The sequence below is a fragment of the Leptodactylus fuscus genome, chromosome 5, assembly GCF_031893055.1.
Source record: "Leptodactylus fuscus isolate aLepFus1 chromosome 5, aLepFus1.hap2, whole genome shotgun sequence".
NCBI classification, from domain to species: Eukaryota; Metazoa; Chordata; class Amphibia; order Anura; family Leptodactylidae; genus Leptodactylus; species Leptodactylus fuscus.
The window spans coordinates 109,726,052-109,744,011 of NC_134269.1; the positions used below are offsets into that span (position 1 = coordinate 109,726,052).

General features: G+C 42.9%; 2 protein-coding genes across 2 annotated transcripts in view; one reads left to right on the forward strand and one right to left on the reverse strand.

Moving 5' to 3' along the window:
* The window catches only part of MCM10 (minichromosome maintenance 10 replication initiation factor), a 37,179-nt gene extending 30,337 nt beyond the window's left edge, over nucleotides 1-6,842 (forward strand). The window contains exon 18 of the mRNA XM_075274027.1: nucleotides 6,670-6,842. Coding sequence (XP_075130128.1) covers nucleotides 6,670-6,753 — 84 coding nt within the window. The 3' untranslated portion in view covers nucleotides 6,754-6,842. The remainder of the gene's footprint in view (nucleotides 1-6,669) is intronic.
* A 1,615-nt stretch (nucleotides 6,843-8,457) lies between these two features.
* Nucleotides 8,458-17,820, reverse strand: UCMA (upper zone of growth plate and cartilage matrix associated). Its single transcript, XM_075276275.1, has 5 exons — nucleotides 17,703-17,820; nucleotides 16,433-16,498; nucleotides 16,045-16,137; nucleotides 10,554-10,652; nucleotides 8,458-8,895 (listed from the first exon to the last, which is right to left on the reverse strand). The coding sequence occupies exons 1-5, from the start codon at nucleotides 17,758-17,760 to the stop codon at nucleotides 8,798-8,800; spliced, it is 414 nt and encodes a 137-aa protein (XP_075132376.1). The 5' UTR covers nucleotides 17,761-17,820; the 3' UTR covers nucleotides 8,458-8,797.
* Nucleotides 17,821-17,960: the final 140 nt, after the last annotated feature.

The window sequence follows — 17,960 nt, forward strand, 5'->3', positions numbered from 1 at the left end:
CCTCTAACCAGCCCAGTTTGGACCAATTCATGGTGGAGGGAGCCTCTAACCAGCCCAGTTTGGACCAATTCATGGTGGAGGGAGCCTCTAACCAGCCCAGTTTGGGCAAATTCATGGTGGAGGGAGCCTCTAAAAACCCCAGTTTGGACCAATTCATGGTGGAGGGAGCCTCTAACCAGCCCAGTTTGGGCAAATTCATGGTGGAGGGAGCCTCTAACCAGCCCAGTTTGGGCAAATTCATGGTGGAGGGAGTCTCTAAAAAACCCAGTTTGGACCAATTCATGGTGGAGGGAGCCTCTAACCAGCCCAGTTTGGACCAATTCATGGTGGAGGGAGCCTCTAACCAGCCCAGTTTGGACCAATTCATGGTGGAGGGAGCCTCTAACCAGCCCAGTTTGGGCAAATTCATGGTGGAGGGAGCCTCTAAAAACCCCAGTTTGGACCAATTCATGATGGAGGGAGCCTCTAAACAGCCCAGTTTGGGCAAATTCATGGTGGAGGGAGCCTCTAACCAGCCCAGTTTGGGCAAATTCATGGTGGAGGGAGTCTCTAAAAAACCCAGTTTGGACCAATTCATGGTGGAGGGAGCCTCTAACCAGCCCAGTTTGGACCAATTCATGGTGGAGGGAGCCTCTAAACAGCCCAGTTTGGGCAAATTCATGGTGGAGGGAGCCTCTAAAAACCCCAGTTTGGGCAAATTCATGGTGGAGGGAGCCTCTAAAAACCCCAGTTTGGGCAAATTCATGGTGGAGGGAGCCTCTAAACAGCCCAGTTTGGACCAATTCATGGTGGAGGGAGCCTCTAACCAGCAGAGTTGTGGGAAAGCAGGGTGGAGGGAGCCTCTAACCAGCAGAGTTGGTGGAAATCAGGGTGGAGGGAGCCTCTAACCAGCAGAGTTGTGGGAAAGCAGGGTGGAGGGAGCCTCTAACCAGCATAGTTGGGGGAAATCGGGGTGGAGGGAGCCTAGTATTAGCAGAATTGTGCAACGCTTATGGTGGATGAGTATGAGGATGCGGAGGAATTGGAGAGGTTGAGTACAGACATGGAGTTTCATATTGGGGTGCTTTACACAGGTGGGCACAAAAATGAAGGCTCTATCCAGTGGTGGTTCATTTTTATCAAAGTGAGCCGGTCGGCACTCTCAGCTGACAGACGGGTGCGCTTGTCAGTGATGATGCCACCGGCTGCACTGAACACCCTCTCAGATAGGACGCTGGCAGCAGGACAGGACAGCACCTCCAAGGCATATAGGGCAAGTTCAAGCCACAGATCCAACTTCGACACCCAATACGTGTAGGGCGCAGAGGGGTCGGAGAGGACAGGGCTGTGGTCTGAAAGGTATTCCCGCAACATGCGTTTATACTTCTCACGCCTGGTGACACTAGGACCCTCCGTGGCGGCACTTTGGCGAGGGGGTGCCATCAAGGTGTCCCAGACCTTAGACAGTGTGCCCCTCGTTTGTGTGGACCGGTGAGAACTTGGTCGCCTACTGGAGGAACTGCCCTCCCTGCCGCCAACGTCACATGCTGGAAACATCTCCATCATATTCTGCACCAATTGCCTGTGGCAAGCATTGATGCGATTGGCCCTCCCCTCTACCGGAATAAAAGACGAGATGTTGTTTTTATACCGGGGGTCAAGGATAGCAAAGATCCAGTACTGGTTGTCCTCCATGATTTTGACAATACGCTTGTCGGTTGTAAAGCACCCCAACGTGAACTCAGCCATGTCTGCCACAGTGTTAGTTGGCATGACTCCTCTGGCCCCACCGGAAAGTTCAATCTCCATTTCCTCCTCATCCTCCATGTCTACCCATCCGCGCTGCAACAATGGGACGATTCGAAGTTGCCCGGAAGCCTCCTGTATCACCATCACATCATCGGACAACTCTTCTTCCTCCTCCCCCTCCTCCTCCTCCTCCATTAAACGCGATGAAGCGGACAGATGTGTGGACCTACTCTCCAGCTGTGACGGATCGGATGCTATCCCTGACTCCTCTGTGTGATCTGAGTTATCCCTGATGTCAATCAGGGATTCTCTCAGAACACACAAGAGCGGGATTGTAAGGCTCACCATCGCATACTCAGAGCTCACTCTCCTTGTGGACTCCTCAAACACCCGTAGGATGTCACAAAAGTCTCTCATCCATGGCCACTCATGGATGAGAAACTGAGGCAGCTGACTTTGTGGCACCCTAGGGTTTTGTAGCTGGTATTCCATCAAAGGTCTCTGCTGCTCAACCACTCTATTCAACATCTGAAACGTTGAGTTCCAGCGTGTGGGGACGTCGCACAAAAGCCGGTGTTGTGGCACATGCAGGCGTTGCTGGAGAGATTTTAAGCTAGCAGCGGCTACTGTCGACTTGCGAAAGTGGGCGCACATGCGCCACACTTTCACCAGTAGCTCTGGAACATTGGGGTAGCTCTTTAGGAAACGTTGCACCACTAGGTTGAAGACGTGGGCCAGGCATGGAACATGTTGGAGTCCGGCAAGCTCCAGAGCTGCTACCAGGTTCCGGCCGTTATCACAAACGACCATGCCTGGGCCCAGGTGCAGCGGCTCAAACCATATTGCCGTCTCATCGAGGAGGGCATCCCTCACCTCGGAGGCAGTGTGCTGTCTGTCCCCCAAGCTGATCAGCTTCAGCACGGCCTGCTGACGTCTACCAACGCCAGTGCTGCAACGTTTCCAACTCGTAGCTGCGGTCAATCTAACAGCGGAGGAGGAGGCGGTGGCGGAGGAGGAGGCGGTAGAGGAGGAGGGGGGTGTTCTTCTCGTGTCCCTGCCAGGAATGTTAGGCGGGGAGACGAGGTACACCGGGCCAGTTTGGGAAGCAGTCCCAGCCTCAACTACATTCACCCAGTGTGCCGTCAGTGAAATGTAGCGTCCCTGTCCGCATGCACTTGTCCACGCGTCGGTGGTCAAGTGGACCTTTGTGCAAAGGGCGGAACTAAGGGCCCGCCTGATGTTGAGTGACACGTGCTGGTGCAAGGCGGGGACGGCACACCGGGAGAAGTAGTGACGGCTAGGGACGGCATAGCGAGGTGCCGCAGTTGCCATCAGGTCCAGGAAGGCGGGAGTTTCAACAAGCCGGAACGCCAACATCTCCTGGGCCAGCAGTTTAGCGATGTTGGCGTTCAAGGCTTGCGCGTGTGGGTGGTTAGCAGTGTATTTCTGCCGCCGCTCCAATGTCTGAGAGATGGTGGGTTGTTGTAAAGAAGCGCCTGATGGTGCCTTTGATGGTGCAGGAGAAGGAGATAAGACAGGAACAGGGGAGGATGAGGAAGAAGTCAACAAAGTGGCGGAGGCAGATGAAGTGGTGTCCTGGCTCGTCCTCTGGAGTGCATCGCCAGCACAGTCGGCAGAGGCAGTGGCAGTGGCGTGAACGGCAGGTGGCCTTTGTCCTGCCGTTGCTGCCTGCCACTGATTCCAGTGCTTGGATTCCAAATGACGGCGCATTGAAGTGGTGGACAGGTTGCTCTTCTCAGAGCCCCTAATCAATTTCGAGAGGCAAATTGTGCAGACAACACTATATCTGTCCTCGGCGCATTCCTTGAAAAAACTCCACACCTTTGAGAAACGTGCCCTCGAGGTGGGAGTTTTTCGGGGCTGGGTACGAACTGGAACATCTTGGGAGATTCCGGGTGTGGCCTGGCTTCGCCTAAGCTGCTGACCTCTGCCTCTAGCTACCCTTTTTGGTGCTGCACCTGCCTCAACATCCACACTACTTTCCCCGCTTGACATCCCCCCTGTCCAGGTCGGGTCAGTGTCCTCATCATCCACCACTTCCTCTTCCAACTCCTGTCTCATCTCCTCCTCCCGCACAATGCGCCGGTCAACTGGATGCCCTGACGGCAACTGCGTCACATCACCGTCGATGAGGGTGGGTTGCTGGTCATCCACCACCAAATCGAACGGAGATGGAGGAGACTCTAGTGTTTGAGCATCTGGACACAGATGCTCCTCTGTTAGGTTCGTGGAATCGTGACGTGGAGGGGCAGGTTCAGGGACAATGAAAGGAGCGGAGAACAGCTCTGGGGAGCAGGGACAGTTGGGGTTATTGTTCTGTGAAGCTTGGGAATTTTGGGAGGAAGGAGGACAAGACTGTTGGGTAATAGGAGGAGAGGAGGCAGAGTCTGACTGGCTGCTGGACAATGTGCTGTAAGCGTTCTCTGACAGCCATTGCAAGACCTGTTCCTGGTTCTCGGGCCTACTAAGGTTTGTACCCTGCAGTTTAGTTAATGTGGCAAGCAACCCTGGCACTGTGGAGTGGCGCAATGCTTGCTGCCCCACAGGAGTAGGCACGGGACGCCCTGTGGCTTCACTGCTACCTTGCTCCCCAGAACCATTCCCCCGACCTCGCCCACGGCCTCGTCCACGTCCCTTTCCGGGAGCCTTGCGCATTTTGAATTCCCAGTTAGAAACTGGCACTATATACCAGTAGCAAAAATTGTGGGTGCACGTAACCCCAATATATTCTTTGAATTACCAGTCAGAAACTGGCACTATATACCAGTAGCAAGAAATGAGGGTATTTGTAACCCCAATATATTCTTTGAATTCCCAGTCAGACAATGGCACTATATGGCAGTAGCAAGAAATGAGGGTATTTGTAACCCCAATATATTCTTTGAATTCCCAGTCAGACAATGGCACTATATACCAGTAGCAAGAAATGAGGGTATTTGTAACCCCAATATATTCTTTGAATTCCCAGTCAGACAATGGCACTATATACCAGTAGCAAGAAATGAGGGTATTTATAACCCCAATATATTCTTTGAATTCCCAGTCAGACAATGGCACTATATACCAGTAGCAAGAAATGAGGGTATTCATAACCCCAATATATTCTTTGAATTACCAGTCAGAAACTGGCACTATATACCAGTAGCAAGAAATGAGGGTATTTGTAACCCCAATATATTCTTTGAATTCCCAGTCAGACAATGGCACTATATACCAGTAGCAAGAAATGAGGGTATTTGTAACCCCAATATATTCTTTGAATTCCCAGTCAGACAATGGCACTATATACCAGTAGCAAGAAATGAGGGTATTTGTAACCCCAATATATTCTTTGAATTCCCAGTCAGACAATGGCACTATATACCAGTAGCAAGAAATGAGGGTATTTATAACCCCAATATATTCTTTGAATTCCCAGTCAGACAATGGCACTATATACCAGTAGCAAGAAATGAGGGTATTCATAACCCCAATATATTCTTTGAATTACCAGTCAGAAACTGGCACTATATACCAGTAGCAAGAAATGAGGGTATTTGTAACCCCAATATATTCTTTGAATTCCCAGTCAGACAATGGCACTATATACCAGTAGCAAGAAATGAGGGTATTTGTAACCCCAATATATTCTTTGAATTCCCAGTCAGACAATGGCACTATATACCAGTAGCAAGAAATGAGGGTATTTATAACCCCAATATATTCTTTGAATTACCAGTCAGAAACTGGCACTATATACCAGTAGCAAGAAATGAGGGTATTTGTAACCCCAATATATTCTTTGTATTACCAGTCAGAAACTGGCACTATATGGCAGTAGCAAGAAATGAGGGTATTTGTAACCCCAATATATTCTTTGAATTCCCAGTCAGACAATGGCACTATATGGCAGTAGCAAAAATAGTGGGTGTATATAGCCCCAATTCTATTGCTAGGGGACTTGCAGGGTATTTCTGGGGCGAAGGTGGGGGGGCACACCGTTGGAACGGGGATTTGGGGTGTATATATGGGGTATACGGGAATACACTGTCAGTGTATTCCATTCAGGATCCTGGGAAAGCTGGGTTGCGGCGATTGAGCCTGTCAGTGCCACGTTACACTGACAAGCTTCTCCCTGGAATTTAGCTCTTATAAGAGCTGTTGGTTGTCTTCTCCTTCCTATCCTAGCCTGTCCCTGCCTACCCAGAATCTAAGCCCTAGCTAACTGGACGGAAACCTCCGTCTCCGGTGAATTGCAAGCTCAGAATGATTAGAGGTCACATGTTTTCGGCAGCCAATGGGTTTTGCCTACTTTTTTCAACGTCACCGGTGTCGTAGTTCCTGTCCCACCTACCCTACGCTGTTATTGGAGCAAAAAAGGCGCCAGGGAAGGTGGGAGGGGAATCGAGTAATGGCGCACTTTACCACGCGGTGTTCGATTCGAACAGCCTAATATCCGATCGAACATGAGTTCGTTAGAACACTGTTCGCTCATCTCTACTTTCCAGCAGTATATAACACTGCATGTGCCGAAAAGTGGAGAAAGGTCCTCTTTAAGCGGCCGGCCGACGTCAAAGCGGAAGTACCAGGTGCATCCATTCATTTCTATGGAGCGTGCTGTTCGGATCGGCTGATCCGAACAGTACTCGCTCATCTCTATTAGTTACTAATTCTACAGTCTTATACATAGGTTGCCCACATAAGTAAGTGGGGCAAGGGCATGAAATGGTTATGGCTTGTTTTCAGACTGCAAATCTGAGACGAATATGTGGCACATGTCAGTTTGGGAGAGAATATGTATGTAATGGGTGGCAAATGATACACTTTAACCAGAGGGGTGGCAGGTAATATGTGCTTGGTAGCACTTTGCTGGCCTGGAGGTTTGTTAATGTTTGTGCTTTTGTATTAATTTACTACTCTGCTTTTGTTTTAACTAAACAGGAAAAAAGTGGACCGAAAATTGGAGGTGAAACACTGCTGCCAAGGGGAGAGGAGCACGGAAAATTTCTTAATAGCCTTAAGTAATACATGGTTCTCTATGGCATTATATTTCTTAACCTTTATGGCTCAGATACAACTTTAACACTAGCTCATATTGTGCCTTTACAGAGTTGGATGGTATTTTATGGAACTTTTCATGGTCTGAATATCATGTGATTTGCTAAAATATATTATACAAATTCCACCGCTTGAAAAATGAAATGGATCATTTCTCACCCAGAATTTTTTTTTTAATGTCTATTTTGAAGTAATTTCCCAAAATGTGTATTTTGTTGATTGTAGTGGTCTCCAGCCTCTACTCTCAGCATGTACAAACTTCCATGTAAATATTTATATGTCACACAGAGTGTCTGCATTAACTGATTGAGTTTTATACAATTTTGAATGCAACTGAACATTTATGTATGTGTAAAATAAATCTTTTTAATTGATGTATTCAGCATATCTATCTAAGATTCTTGTGAGGATCAACAGATAAAAATAGGAGTTGTAACATTTACTTTCTTGCAGCTGACGCTAGGTTCACACTAACATTTTCATCCACATGGGGACCCGAAGATGGAGAACCTTTCCACTTAAAAAGTGGTTACCCACGGAACCCTCCATGGGTTTAGACAAGTTAGGAAAACTATTTCATATTCATTTAACCTTCCCTGATGGTGAAGTGGAGTAGAGTGGTCATTAGCTAGCATTATACTGTCTGGGCAGCACTAATGGGGCCTTATACTTCATTTTGTTCTAATTCCTGTAAAATGCTTACGGTTAAACTTCCTAAATACTATTTTGAATTATTTGACAGGAGAAGTTTTGAACATGGAGTGATCTGTGAGGTTTCTAATATATAGGTTTTTAAAGTCTTTTAGAACTGATGTGGTCCCTTTTGAAAACGAAATTTTCCTGATTTACATCAAATGTCCTATATATTCCCCCCCCCCCCCCCTCATACATGCAAAAAATATTGTCAAGTTTACCAGGAGCATAAAGTAGCACGAATAGACAACCTTAAAATCAGTTAAGTTAAAGAGGACCTTTCACTACCTCCACCAATTCAAGTTCTTATCTGTTAATAGTCTCCGCTCTACTGATTTCAGCACAGTTGGAATTTCCTCTCTAGCTTCCACCATTCAGAAGAACAAGCGGCGTTAGTTTTGGTGCAGGATGTGCTGTTTAAGCTCTGTAATGTCAGAAGGGCAGTGTCAGGCAGGGGGTGTGATTCAGAGCTCCAACCAGAGGCAGCCAGTGTCAGAGCTCACAATCACACCCCTTGTCTGCCCCTACCTGACACACCCTTCCTGATCGTACAGAGACTAAATGGCATATCAGGCACCAAAACTAATAACATTGATTGCTCAGGAATAGTATGGGTCAGAGAGAAAAAAATTCAACTGCTCCAGAATCACTGGTGCAGTGCCTATTTAAATGATATAAAGAACTGGACTCTTTAAAGGGTTCCAAAGTTATTACCACATAAAGTGACAGATTTCATATTTTAAAAAATGCAGTTGTCCACAAAGTGATTTTGGATTGTGAGTTTCTGGAGTTATACATAGGATAGGTTACAAATATTAGAATGGTGAGTGTTTGACTTCTACCAGAGCGACTGCAAATGGCTGGTCAGTGGGGCAGTTGTACCTCCACAGATCAGATATTGATGACCTGACAGTTCATTAATATTAACATCTGGGAACATTATTGTAAATGGGAATAATATAGTAGCATATCATTAGGCATTTCCACCTTTTTATTTGGGTTGAACATTTTTACATTTTACACTTGAACATTGCTTCTAAACTCCCCACCCACACACATACTATGTTTTCCCCCTACTATGTTCTGTTATAATACGCCAAAAGCTTTTAACAGTTACCAAATGTTTTCTTGCGAGAGAGCTTTGGAGAAGAAACAAATTTTACAACAAGACAGTCTGCATTTAAGCAACAAACATTCTGCAAATAAACCGGTATAGCTTATACAACCTATGTTTTTTGGGCTACTAGTACTGCTGAGCTATGGCAGAACTTTGGTGAGTTATTGATTGAAAATTCTATATACATTAATTCAATAGATCTTAAATGTTTTGACGCTGGTATAGGTAGGAAGGAGACAGTCCATCATAATGCCACTGGCGCCATTGTTCAACTTGTTCACGGGTGCGTTCTTCTTGCTCTGTAGACAAATGGGGAAATTGGGTTGAGTGTAGATTTTCTACTACATTGGCAAATTTAATATTTTTAGCTTCATCTTAATCATGAGAAAGGGAAGTTGTCAAAGACAGTCAGATATTTTAAGCTGTAACAGAAAAACTTCTCTCTCCTATAGGTATACATTTTGAGATTAATCTGTATGTAGTTTGGGACCCATTTACATTAGGTTGTGCAATGTATGTCAGCAATTCCCAACCAGGATGTCAGAAAATTCCAGTGTGAAGGATGGTTTAACTCCATCTCAGGATACAATTGTCAAGGAGGTAACCTTCCTGCTCCACAATTCATGCAGCTACGATTGATGGGTGCAGCTGGTAGGGGTGTTTGTTGTGCTAGATATTACACTCTCTGAGCGTCACTCTGGTTACTGGCGCTACGTTGCAGGGAAGTGTGGCTGATTTGGGTATCGGTCACACCCCCTGGAACATCCGTAGCTATGCCCCTTCCAGGTGATATTTAGTTCTGGCTGTGCGTGGTACTCGCTGCGGCCATACACTATGGCTGACTGGGCAGATCACACTACTGCTCGTTAAGGGCACCACCTTGTCATAATGTGATTTAAGGCTGTTGCTAGCCTTTATGCCTCTGATGAGCTGTTTAATACAGCAGAAATGCATCAGGCTTTTGTGCTATCCAGTGTGTATGTGGCATATAGAATTTTGAGAGTAACTGGACTCTAGCTAGTGTGTGGCAGTAATTTAATGGACATGCTGTGTCATTAGTGTGTTTGGTGTGTGTATATTTCTTGGGTATTCATATTTATTTGGGGTATTAGTGAGCCTGCTACCCATGCTCTATTGTGGTCCTGGTGTTTGTACATTATCCACACCAAAGTACTAGTTGCAGACTCTGGAGTACATGTAGGTCTCTATGGGTTAAAATTTCTCTACCCCTAACACCCTAGCCACCACCATTACACAGTCCTAATTTGCCACCTGGCATATCGTTGTGAGGTCACATTACTCTCTACTCCATACACACCCTTTTTTCAGCAGCATATATGCAACTAGAATTATGGATTTAATACATAGTGCATTGCATCCTGTACATTTTTTTTCAGTCTTTATATTGTGCAAACTTGAGGTGCCATGCCACCAAAATACCCTATAAAACCTGAGTTGGGAATTGTGAATATGGTCAGATGTCAACAGAGCCCTGATGATAAATGTTTGGAAATTTTTACTTTGTATTATATAGTCTCATCAGGGGGAGATGTATCTTAATGAGATGTTTTTTCTTTAGGTTGGTTTTGTCCAAATCTGAGTTGCTGTAATTTGCCAAATTTATCAAAAATCACATTTACACCCACATTTTAAAAGTTGAGTATTTGATGTAACTGCAAAATGTCACAATTCTTTCGCAAATGAGCTCAAAATGTCTTACAAATTTACTTTGCAATATTTTAATTCCAGAATTTTGGAGTACAGATCTTGATAAAACCTCCTTTTTGTTTCCCTAAAGAATCTCTCTAGATTGATGCATAATCCGTTAGCTAGGACTTTAAACTATGGGAGGAATTTATTACAATTCAGTGACAAGAATGTGCACACACCCATATTTTAGGGCTAGGTTTTGGATTAAAAAATCCACTTGCATAACTCTCTAATATGTGAAACTCACCATCCTGTTCTTCTTCGACAAAGTTTTCATACTCATTCCTCTGTTCCTCATAGTACTCTCTTCGGCGTTCATCTGCTGCCAGTCTTTGGCGGTTCTCAGCTGAAATGATGAAGTATGGATCAAATAAATTTTGATTTCTTTCTTATAATGTTAATTCACAGTAACAGGAAAGAAAAAGTATCTACCTTTGATCAACTCTGTATTATTTTTATTAAAATATCCAAACCTATGTACTTTATCTACTGTATTGTTCTAGAGGTCATAGCTTCATTTTTCTGAAAAATTTAAATCTCCAGTTCCTCATAAAACAGCATTCAATGAAAGAAACGAACAATAAAAAACTGACTACATCTAGGTTCATTTGATTCCAATTGTATGCTGGAAGTATATACTTACCTACAGGATAGGGATTCACCAGGTATCAGGAGAATGAGGCCCCACAAGAGCCCCATGTGAATCAGCCAGTGCTCAAGCCCCATAAGTGTGAATGTATCAGTGATTAAGCTAATGCAATTTTATTCACATGGGGCTTGTGATAGCAGGGTTCAAAGCCCCAGCAAAAAAAAAAAAGAAAAACTAAAATCTCAGCTCCAATTCCTCTAAATTTTAAACCTTAAAAAAAAAAAAAGTACATACAAAATAACTTACATTTCAGAGTATTACATTGTATTGCTGAATATGATCACATGGTCATTTTATTTAACCCCTTAAGGACCAAGCCTATTTTTTTGCATATGTTTCCACCAGCCTATTTTATGCATATTTTTACACCATCCTATATATAATTTTTTTTGTTTGTGGGACAAATTACCGTATATACTCGCGTATAAGCCGAATTTTTCAGCCCAGTTTTTGTGCTGAAAAAGCCCCCCTCGGCTTATACTCGAGTCAGCAAAAAAAAAATTTTTCTTTTTTTTTTTAGTGGGGGGGGGGGGGGGGGGGGGTCTATAACCAGCCACAATATCAATGTATAGAATCTCCCATAAAATAGTGAGAACAACAAAAAAGATTTTAAAAATAAAAGTTCTAAATCACTCCGTTCCCTAGAATATTTGCAGTGCTCCTATCCTGTCGGGAAGGGTTTAATAGGAGCACTGCAGATACCCTGTATTCAGCCAGACTGAATTCCAAGTGGGGGAAGAAAAAACAGTCCTCAAGCTCAGGGAAGGGGCAGACAGACAACCAAAACACCCCCTCCCCTTCCCCAACACCCAGCACCTACTGCACCCAAAAACTCCTACCATTTTAATTTTTGAAATTTTCCAGTAGCTGCTGCACTACCCCCCCCCCCCCCCTCCCTCGGCTTATACTCGATTCAATAAGTTTTCCCAGTTTTTTGTGGTAAAATTAGGGGCCTCTGCTTATATTCGGCTCGGCTTATACTCGAGTATATGCGGTATACTTTTTTTAATGGCACCATTCAATAACCTTTATAGATGTACTTGGAGCTGGAAAAAAAACCCAGAATGAGGTGGATTGAAAAATGCATTTGTGCCAATTTCATATGGGTTTAATTTTTATGGCGTTCACGGTGTGGTACCTGTATTCTGTGGGTCAGTATGATCATGCTGATGCAAAATGTAAGGCGAAGCCTCCACGTTGCGGTTTTGGAAATTGCAGCATGCCAATTATATCTACGTAAACGCTGGTGATTTCCATATGGGTGATGGTCCGCAGAGGAAACCGCTACGGACTTTCTGTCAAAAGCGCTGGGTGGGGAAACCATGATGTGTTGCTGCTGTGGTTTTTCACGCAACAGTTTTTTTGTTTTTTTTGTTTTTTTGCTATGGCCTGCTACTTAGGGCCTTCGCCTTAAATAGTATTTGTACTGTTTTGATCCCTTTTTAAAAATAAGTAAAATTAAAAAATTTAATAAACTTGATTTCTCATGATTCATCTGCCTGCTCTCTCCCCTCCCTTCTTCACGCTCCTCTGCAATGAAATCACAGGTAATAAATCACTCTCAGGGTTGGTTCACATCTGCGTATGTATTCGGTACGGTTAGCGCCCGAATAGAGACCCCCCGAATGGAATGCAATTGCAAGTGCTGTACTGTAAAAGCACATGGACCCTATAGACTATAATGGGGTCCGTGTGCTTTAACAGCACTTGCAATTGCATTTATATTCCGTTCGGGGGGGGGGGGGTCTCCATATGGACGCTAACCGGATGGAATACACACACAGATGTGAACAGGGCATCACATCCAAGGTCACATGTTGTTGTGATGTTTGGTTTGTGACCACTCCTCCCCCCTCCCCCATAATGAGCAGCAAACATAGAGAGAGCAGGCAGAATGAATCATGGGAAATGTAGTTTGTCCACAGATTCACTTCATGTATTGAACAGTCATACAAGGAGCACCAAGTAAAATAAAGCCAAGCAAAGGCTGCACAAGGAAACAGCGAATACTTAGAACTGCTGGAGAGTATTTGCAGATAATTTTTGGAAGCTGCATAAACCTTTTAACTATTTCTAAGGCACTTACAAGAACTGTTGGTTGATATATAAACATAAAAGTATTAATTTTACTACAATTACATGGGTACTATAGTCCACTCTGTTTTCTTGCTTGTTTATTGGGTATTTGTGGCACATGTAACTGCACTAGTTTGGAAAGCCATATTTTAGTGCCAATTAGAGATAAGCGAGTATTCGAAACTCCCGTTTCAAATCGCACGCATCCATAAGAATGAATGGACGCAGGAGGTAAAACGGCCGGCCGTTTCCATTCATTCTTATGGGTGCGTGCTATTCGAAACTGCGGTTTCGAATAGCACTCTCTCATCTCTAGTGCCAATCCATCCATCACTGAAAAGTAATGTTATGGTCTGTCTGCAATAATATAGTTATGGTCATGCAGATATTTCTGTTGTCAAGGCCCATTGTCAAGGGAACAAGAAAGAGGAGATAAAATAATATTTTGGATCCTAAGGCCACAGTCAGTATTTTGAAGATTTTTTTTCATTGAAAATTTGAAACAATATGCAAGTTATTTATGGAAGGAGTTTTCAAAACTCCTAGTGGATTTGAATACATACTGCAGATTTTCTTATGTCTATTATGTTGTAGATTTGCTATTGCATGAGCCAAGGCCAATAGCCGACACGTACATGCAGATTTGCAATAGATTTAAGGGAAAATCTGCAGATGTTTTTGTCTGTTGCATCTGGACTCTAAGGCCCCATATAAACATGTCCATTATTAGAACAATAAGTACATACTCTTCAATTCTTTATAATTGACTCTGAAAAACAGCTGTTTAACAATAGGACATGTTGGGAGGTGACTGCATGATAATTGACTATGATGTAGTGACTGCTATGCACATGTCCCAGTTTAGGCCGGATCCTACCACCCACACTGTTGCCCATGTACAGGGCTTGGTCATGTGCAAAGATCCTCAGGCTACAGGAAAGAGCTCTGGGCAGCAATGGGGACGCGGTCATCGGTGTTTCAGTGCTGGGGCCTGCCCTCATTGCTGCGGAGAGCTCATTTGCATACCAGTTAAAACCAATATTTCTACGGAGCGGCGGAGACCACGTCTAAAGGTAGGAGACGAATAGCCTTTCTTAAGGCTATTCCGACGTGTTCATTAGAAAAAAAAAGGTAGCTTAATGGTAGAATCCCTTTAATTCTTCTATGTGGTGTCCAACATCACACGGCCATTATTCACCATCATGTGCATATAGCTTTTAGGGTCTGTTCACCCTATCCTAAGGGTATAAATCACAGACATAACAGATCCTCTTTTTGACTTTAATGGTAAACATTAATAAAAACCAAAAACAGATGGGGTGGAACTGCAAAGCACAGAAATACGGATTCCTGCTCTTGTGTTTTAAGCCAATGAAAGAAACAACCTAACCCATGCCTGGCTCCATTACCTGATCCAGTTTTGGGAAAATATTACTACTTTTCTAAATAGGAAAAAAAAAACCCAGAAGCCAGAAAGGTTGTATTTTATTGCCTATGGGATGTGGGCAGGGGCTTCTGGGTAAAGGTAGAACATATATGTATATATAGTCTATTATAATGTTGTCCAATGATTGGGATGGTTTAGGAAAGCTGCCTGAATAGAGGAGGGGCCACATGATAGGGTGTGGATTGAATACCATTATGTGTGCCGCTCTCTAGTACACTGAGCTACTTTAGGATGATTCTTTACTTCACTATAACCAGAATTTATAGATCTAGATTTGCTTTGATGCCACCATACTCATCACTACTGTTTAGGATGACTATAAGAAGTATCTTTTTGGAACATGTGAATGTGTATTTTATATGTTTCAGAAATAGTACTAACATTCCTGTTAACCATGTTAAAAAGTCATAAAGCTTAACAAATGTAAAGTAGAACTTTCACATAAAGGTTCTTGTGCTGAGCTAGGCAGAGGAGGACAGAAACTGCAGTCAGCCATCTCCAGCCAGCTGTTCCTATGAGACATGTAATGTGAGCTGTAGGTGAGAATACTAGAAGCCTCAGTGTGTTCTCCATGCTGCCCTGCACCTCCTGCAGCCACTTGGTGCTGCCCAGCACATACCAGACACTTGTGCCGCTCTGTCTAGTACACACATACTGCATAAGTAAAGAGAGCCCTTCATTATACACCGTAATGAAAACAGCCCGGAGATGGAATACCTGACAGTTATAGGAAAAAGTCTGTGTATGCGTATAGGACCATTTACAACATGTCTAAATAAACTATGGGCAGACTTGTATACTTCCTAAGTAATCAGTAATGAAATATGGACATTCAGTATATTAATGTGAGCTAATCCCGCTGTTATCAATTACCCAGGTTATACAGTAATACTATGTCAATCAGTTTAGAATGAAATATGCATTTATAACACTTACTAGCACTGCCATAATTCAGCACATACAATATTTGGCACTATTCTACCCCCGTATCCCTCCTTGTAAATGGAAACAAAGAAAGATTTTCATATTAGTTTCTATATGAATCAACCACTCTGTGCCACTGAATGTGGTATTATAGAGGTATTCTTGTAGAAGCTTCTCCCATGATGCCTCCATGTGCATAGAGGCACCATAAGGCAGCAGGGACCCGATGTGCCTTTATATTGTCTCCACGCACATGGATCTGCTGTGTGAATATGATTTTAGCATCAAAATAAATAATGTGTAGTACTATGTCTGCAGGTACCTGGAACATCGCACTGTTAAACTGTAACTGTTACACATATTTGTAAACCAATGAATGGAAAACTATTACAGCTAAACTAGTGACAGTCTATGCAGTAAATCTTCAGTGGGTGACACGTTCAGTTATTGGTATTAGAATAAATCCTGCCAGTACTTTAGTCCTAAACCAGGATCACTTACAAGTATCCTGAAATCCAAAGGCAACAAACAAATACAGTCCGGTCTTGTATACCATTATGGTGACAGCAGGAATCCTGAACAATTTCAAGGAAACCATGAAGCAGAAAAATAAACATGTATCCACAAAGCAAACACCCTCACCATTTATTTCATCCTGGGATTTAGTTGATCTCTTGCCACGTTTCTTGAAGAAGTTTGATGCTTCGGATTCCTGCATGAAAATCTTCTTCAAGCCTGTGGATATAGTGTGTTTAATGGGGTTTTCAGGTTTATAGCGAGGTCTGCAAAACAAAATCTTACTATATTATCAGACTCTGACAGATATATTCTGGTACTGATCAACTTGTACATGTTATATGTTCTCTTTCTGCCTATAAATATTTGTAGTTTAAGAATTAGGCACAAGTATGTAATAAACCAAATGTTTATTTGGTTCTGTTCTATTCGTTTCTGTTCCTAGCTTTTAAGGACATTTTATTTTCAGTGCATATTATAGTTTTAGAAATGGTTTGCGTATTATATTACTTACTTTCTTTCCTGTCTGCTGCCCCATCATCACTGTTTCTTACTGCAGCACCTTCACTTACCTGGAACACTAGAAGGCAAAGAGAGAGATCAGACCGGAGAAATAAACCATGACACTTTCATATGCAGTAAGTTCATACATTTATTCCTGACAACAATATGCAATAGCTGTAAAACTATAAACGTGTTATTAGAAATGAAGTATGGATTTATAGCCTCCGTCACTATATTCATATATACAAAGTAAATTATTGATGGTTTACATAAGGTTGTATTATCTTTATTAATATGGCTGTTACGATGCATTAATAATGCTGTGTTGTAAAGACATATTCATCCATTACATATGTACTATGATGCATAATGCATACAGTGATTCCTTGAAGTAGCACATCAACCAAAAACATTTAGCAGTAAACTTACCTGAATAAAGCTTACGTAACCTAGATATTTACCAAGTGTGTATCTGAAGTACCATTCTATATGGGTAACCTAGATGGCATTGGCACCTCATATGTAATAACATCATACAATGGACCTCTCATATAAAGAACCATCTCACATTGTATCATATAGACCCCTCTTATTCAGGACTGTCACACAGTGTATCAGATAGAACCCTTATATGCAGATACATCATATATCAGCTACTGCCTTACTACAGAATCACACAATGTGTCATATATAGCCCTGATATGCAGGAATCAGTGCTTAATGTATTCAATAGAGTCCAATCTATCTGATAAACTTCATTATGCAGGAATATCATACAACATCAACAGATACATCAACAGATATTTTGCATATCATACAACAGATACTCCACAAAATATCAGACAGACCTCTCAGATGCAGAATGATCACAATGTATCAGATAGACCAGGATCACCATACACTGTATTGGATGGAGTAAATTCTTAAGTAAATTAACATCTTACATTATATCAAACACATCTAGGAATAACATACAAGGTGTCGGACCCCTCATATGCAGGAATAGCACTTAGTGCAGACTGATGTGTCTGAAAGGTTTCACATAGACCCCAAATTACACAGTATATCACATAAGCTGTTCTACAAATAATCACATATATGCAAAACCAGTACACAGTAAATATCAGATAGACCCCCATGTACAGAAACCTAACGTGTCAGATAGATTTCTACTTATAGTACTGATAAACAACAAAACCACACAGAGTACCAGACCCCTTACATCCAGGTAATATGCATTCAATGTATTCCAGACTCTAGATTTAGCGCATAGTTTTTACCTGCAAAAAGCACCAGTGTTGATGCAGCTGCCAGAATTAAACCTTGTTTCCAGTTCATTTTTGTAGAGATTTCTTGTCTTGCCTATGGGCTGCAAGGGACTGAGAAAAAGTTACAAATTCCTCATGGGTCAGATAGGAAGGTGAGGCAGGCAGCTGGAGTCTGGGGAGGAGGGGCATAGTCACTGAATGCCTATGGACCCTGTAAGCCATCAACTAGCAATGGAATAACATTTTTGTAAATTACAGTTAATTATTTTA

What these genes read in the sequence shown, in the direction of transcription:
- UCMA (XM_075276275.1), bottom strand. Translation starts at nt 17,760, where the DNA reads ATGAACTGGAAACAAGGTTTAATTCTGGCAGCTGCATCAACACTGGTG. An exon ending in GGCAGCAGACAGGAAAGAAA is followed by an intron (nt 16,138 to 16,432) that starts GTAAGTAATATA and finishes CTATATCCACAG; the next exon opens with GCTTGAAGAAGATTTTCATG. An exon ending in ATCCCAGGATGAAATAAATG is followed by an intron (nt 10,653 to 16,044) that starts GTGAGGGTGTTT and finishes TCATCATTTCAG; the next exon opens with CTGAGAACCGCCAAAGACTG.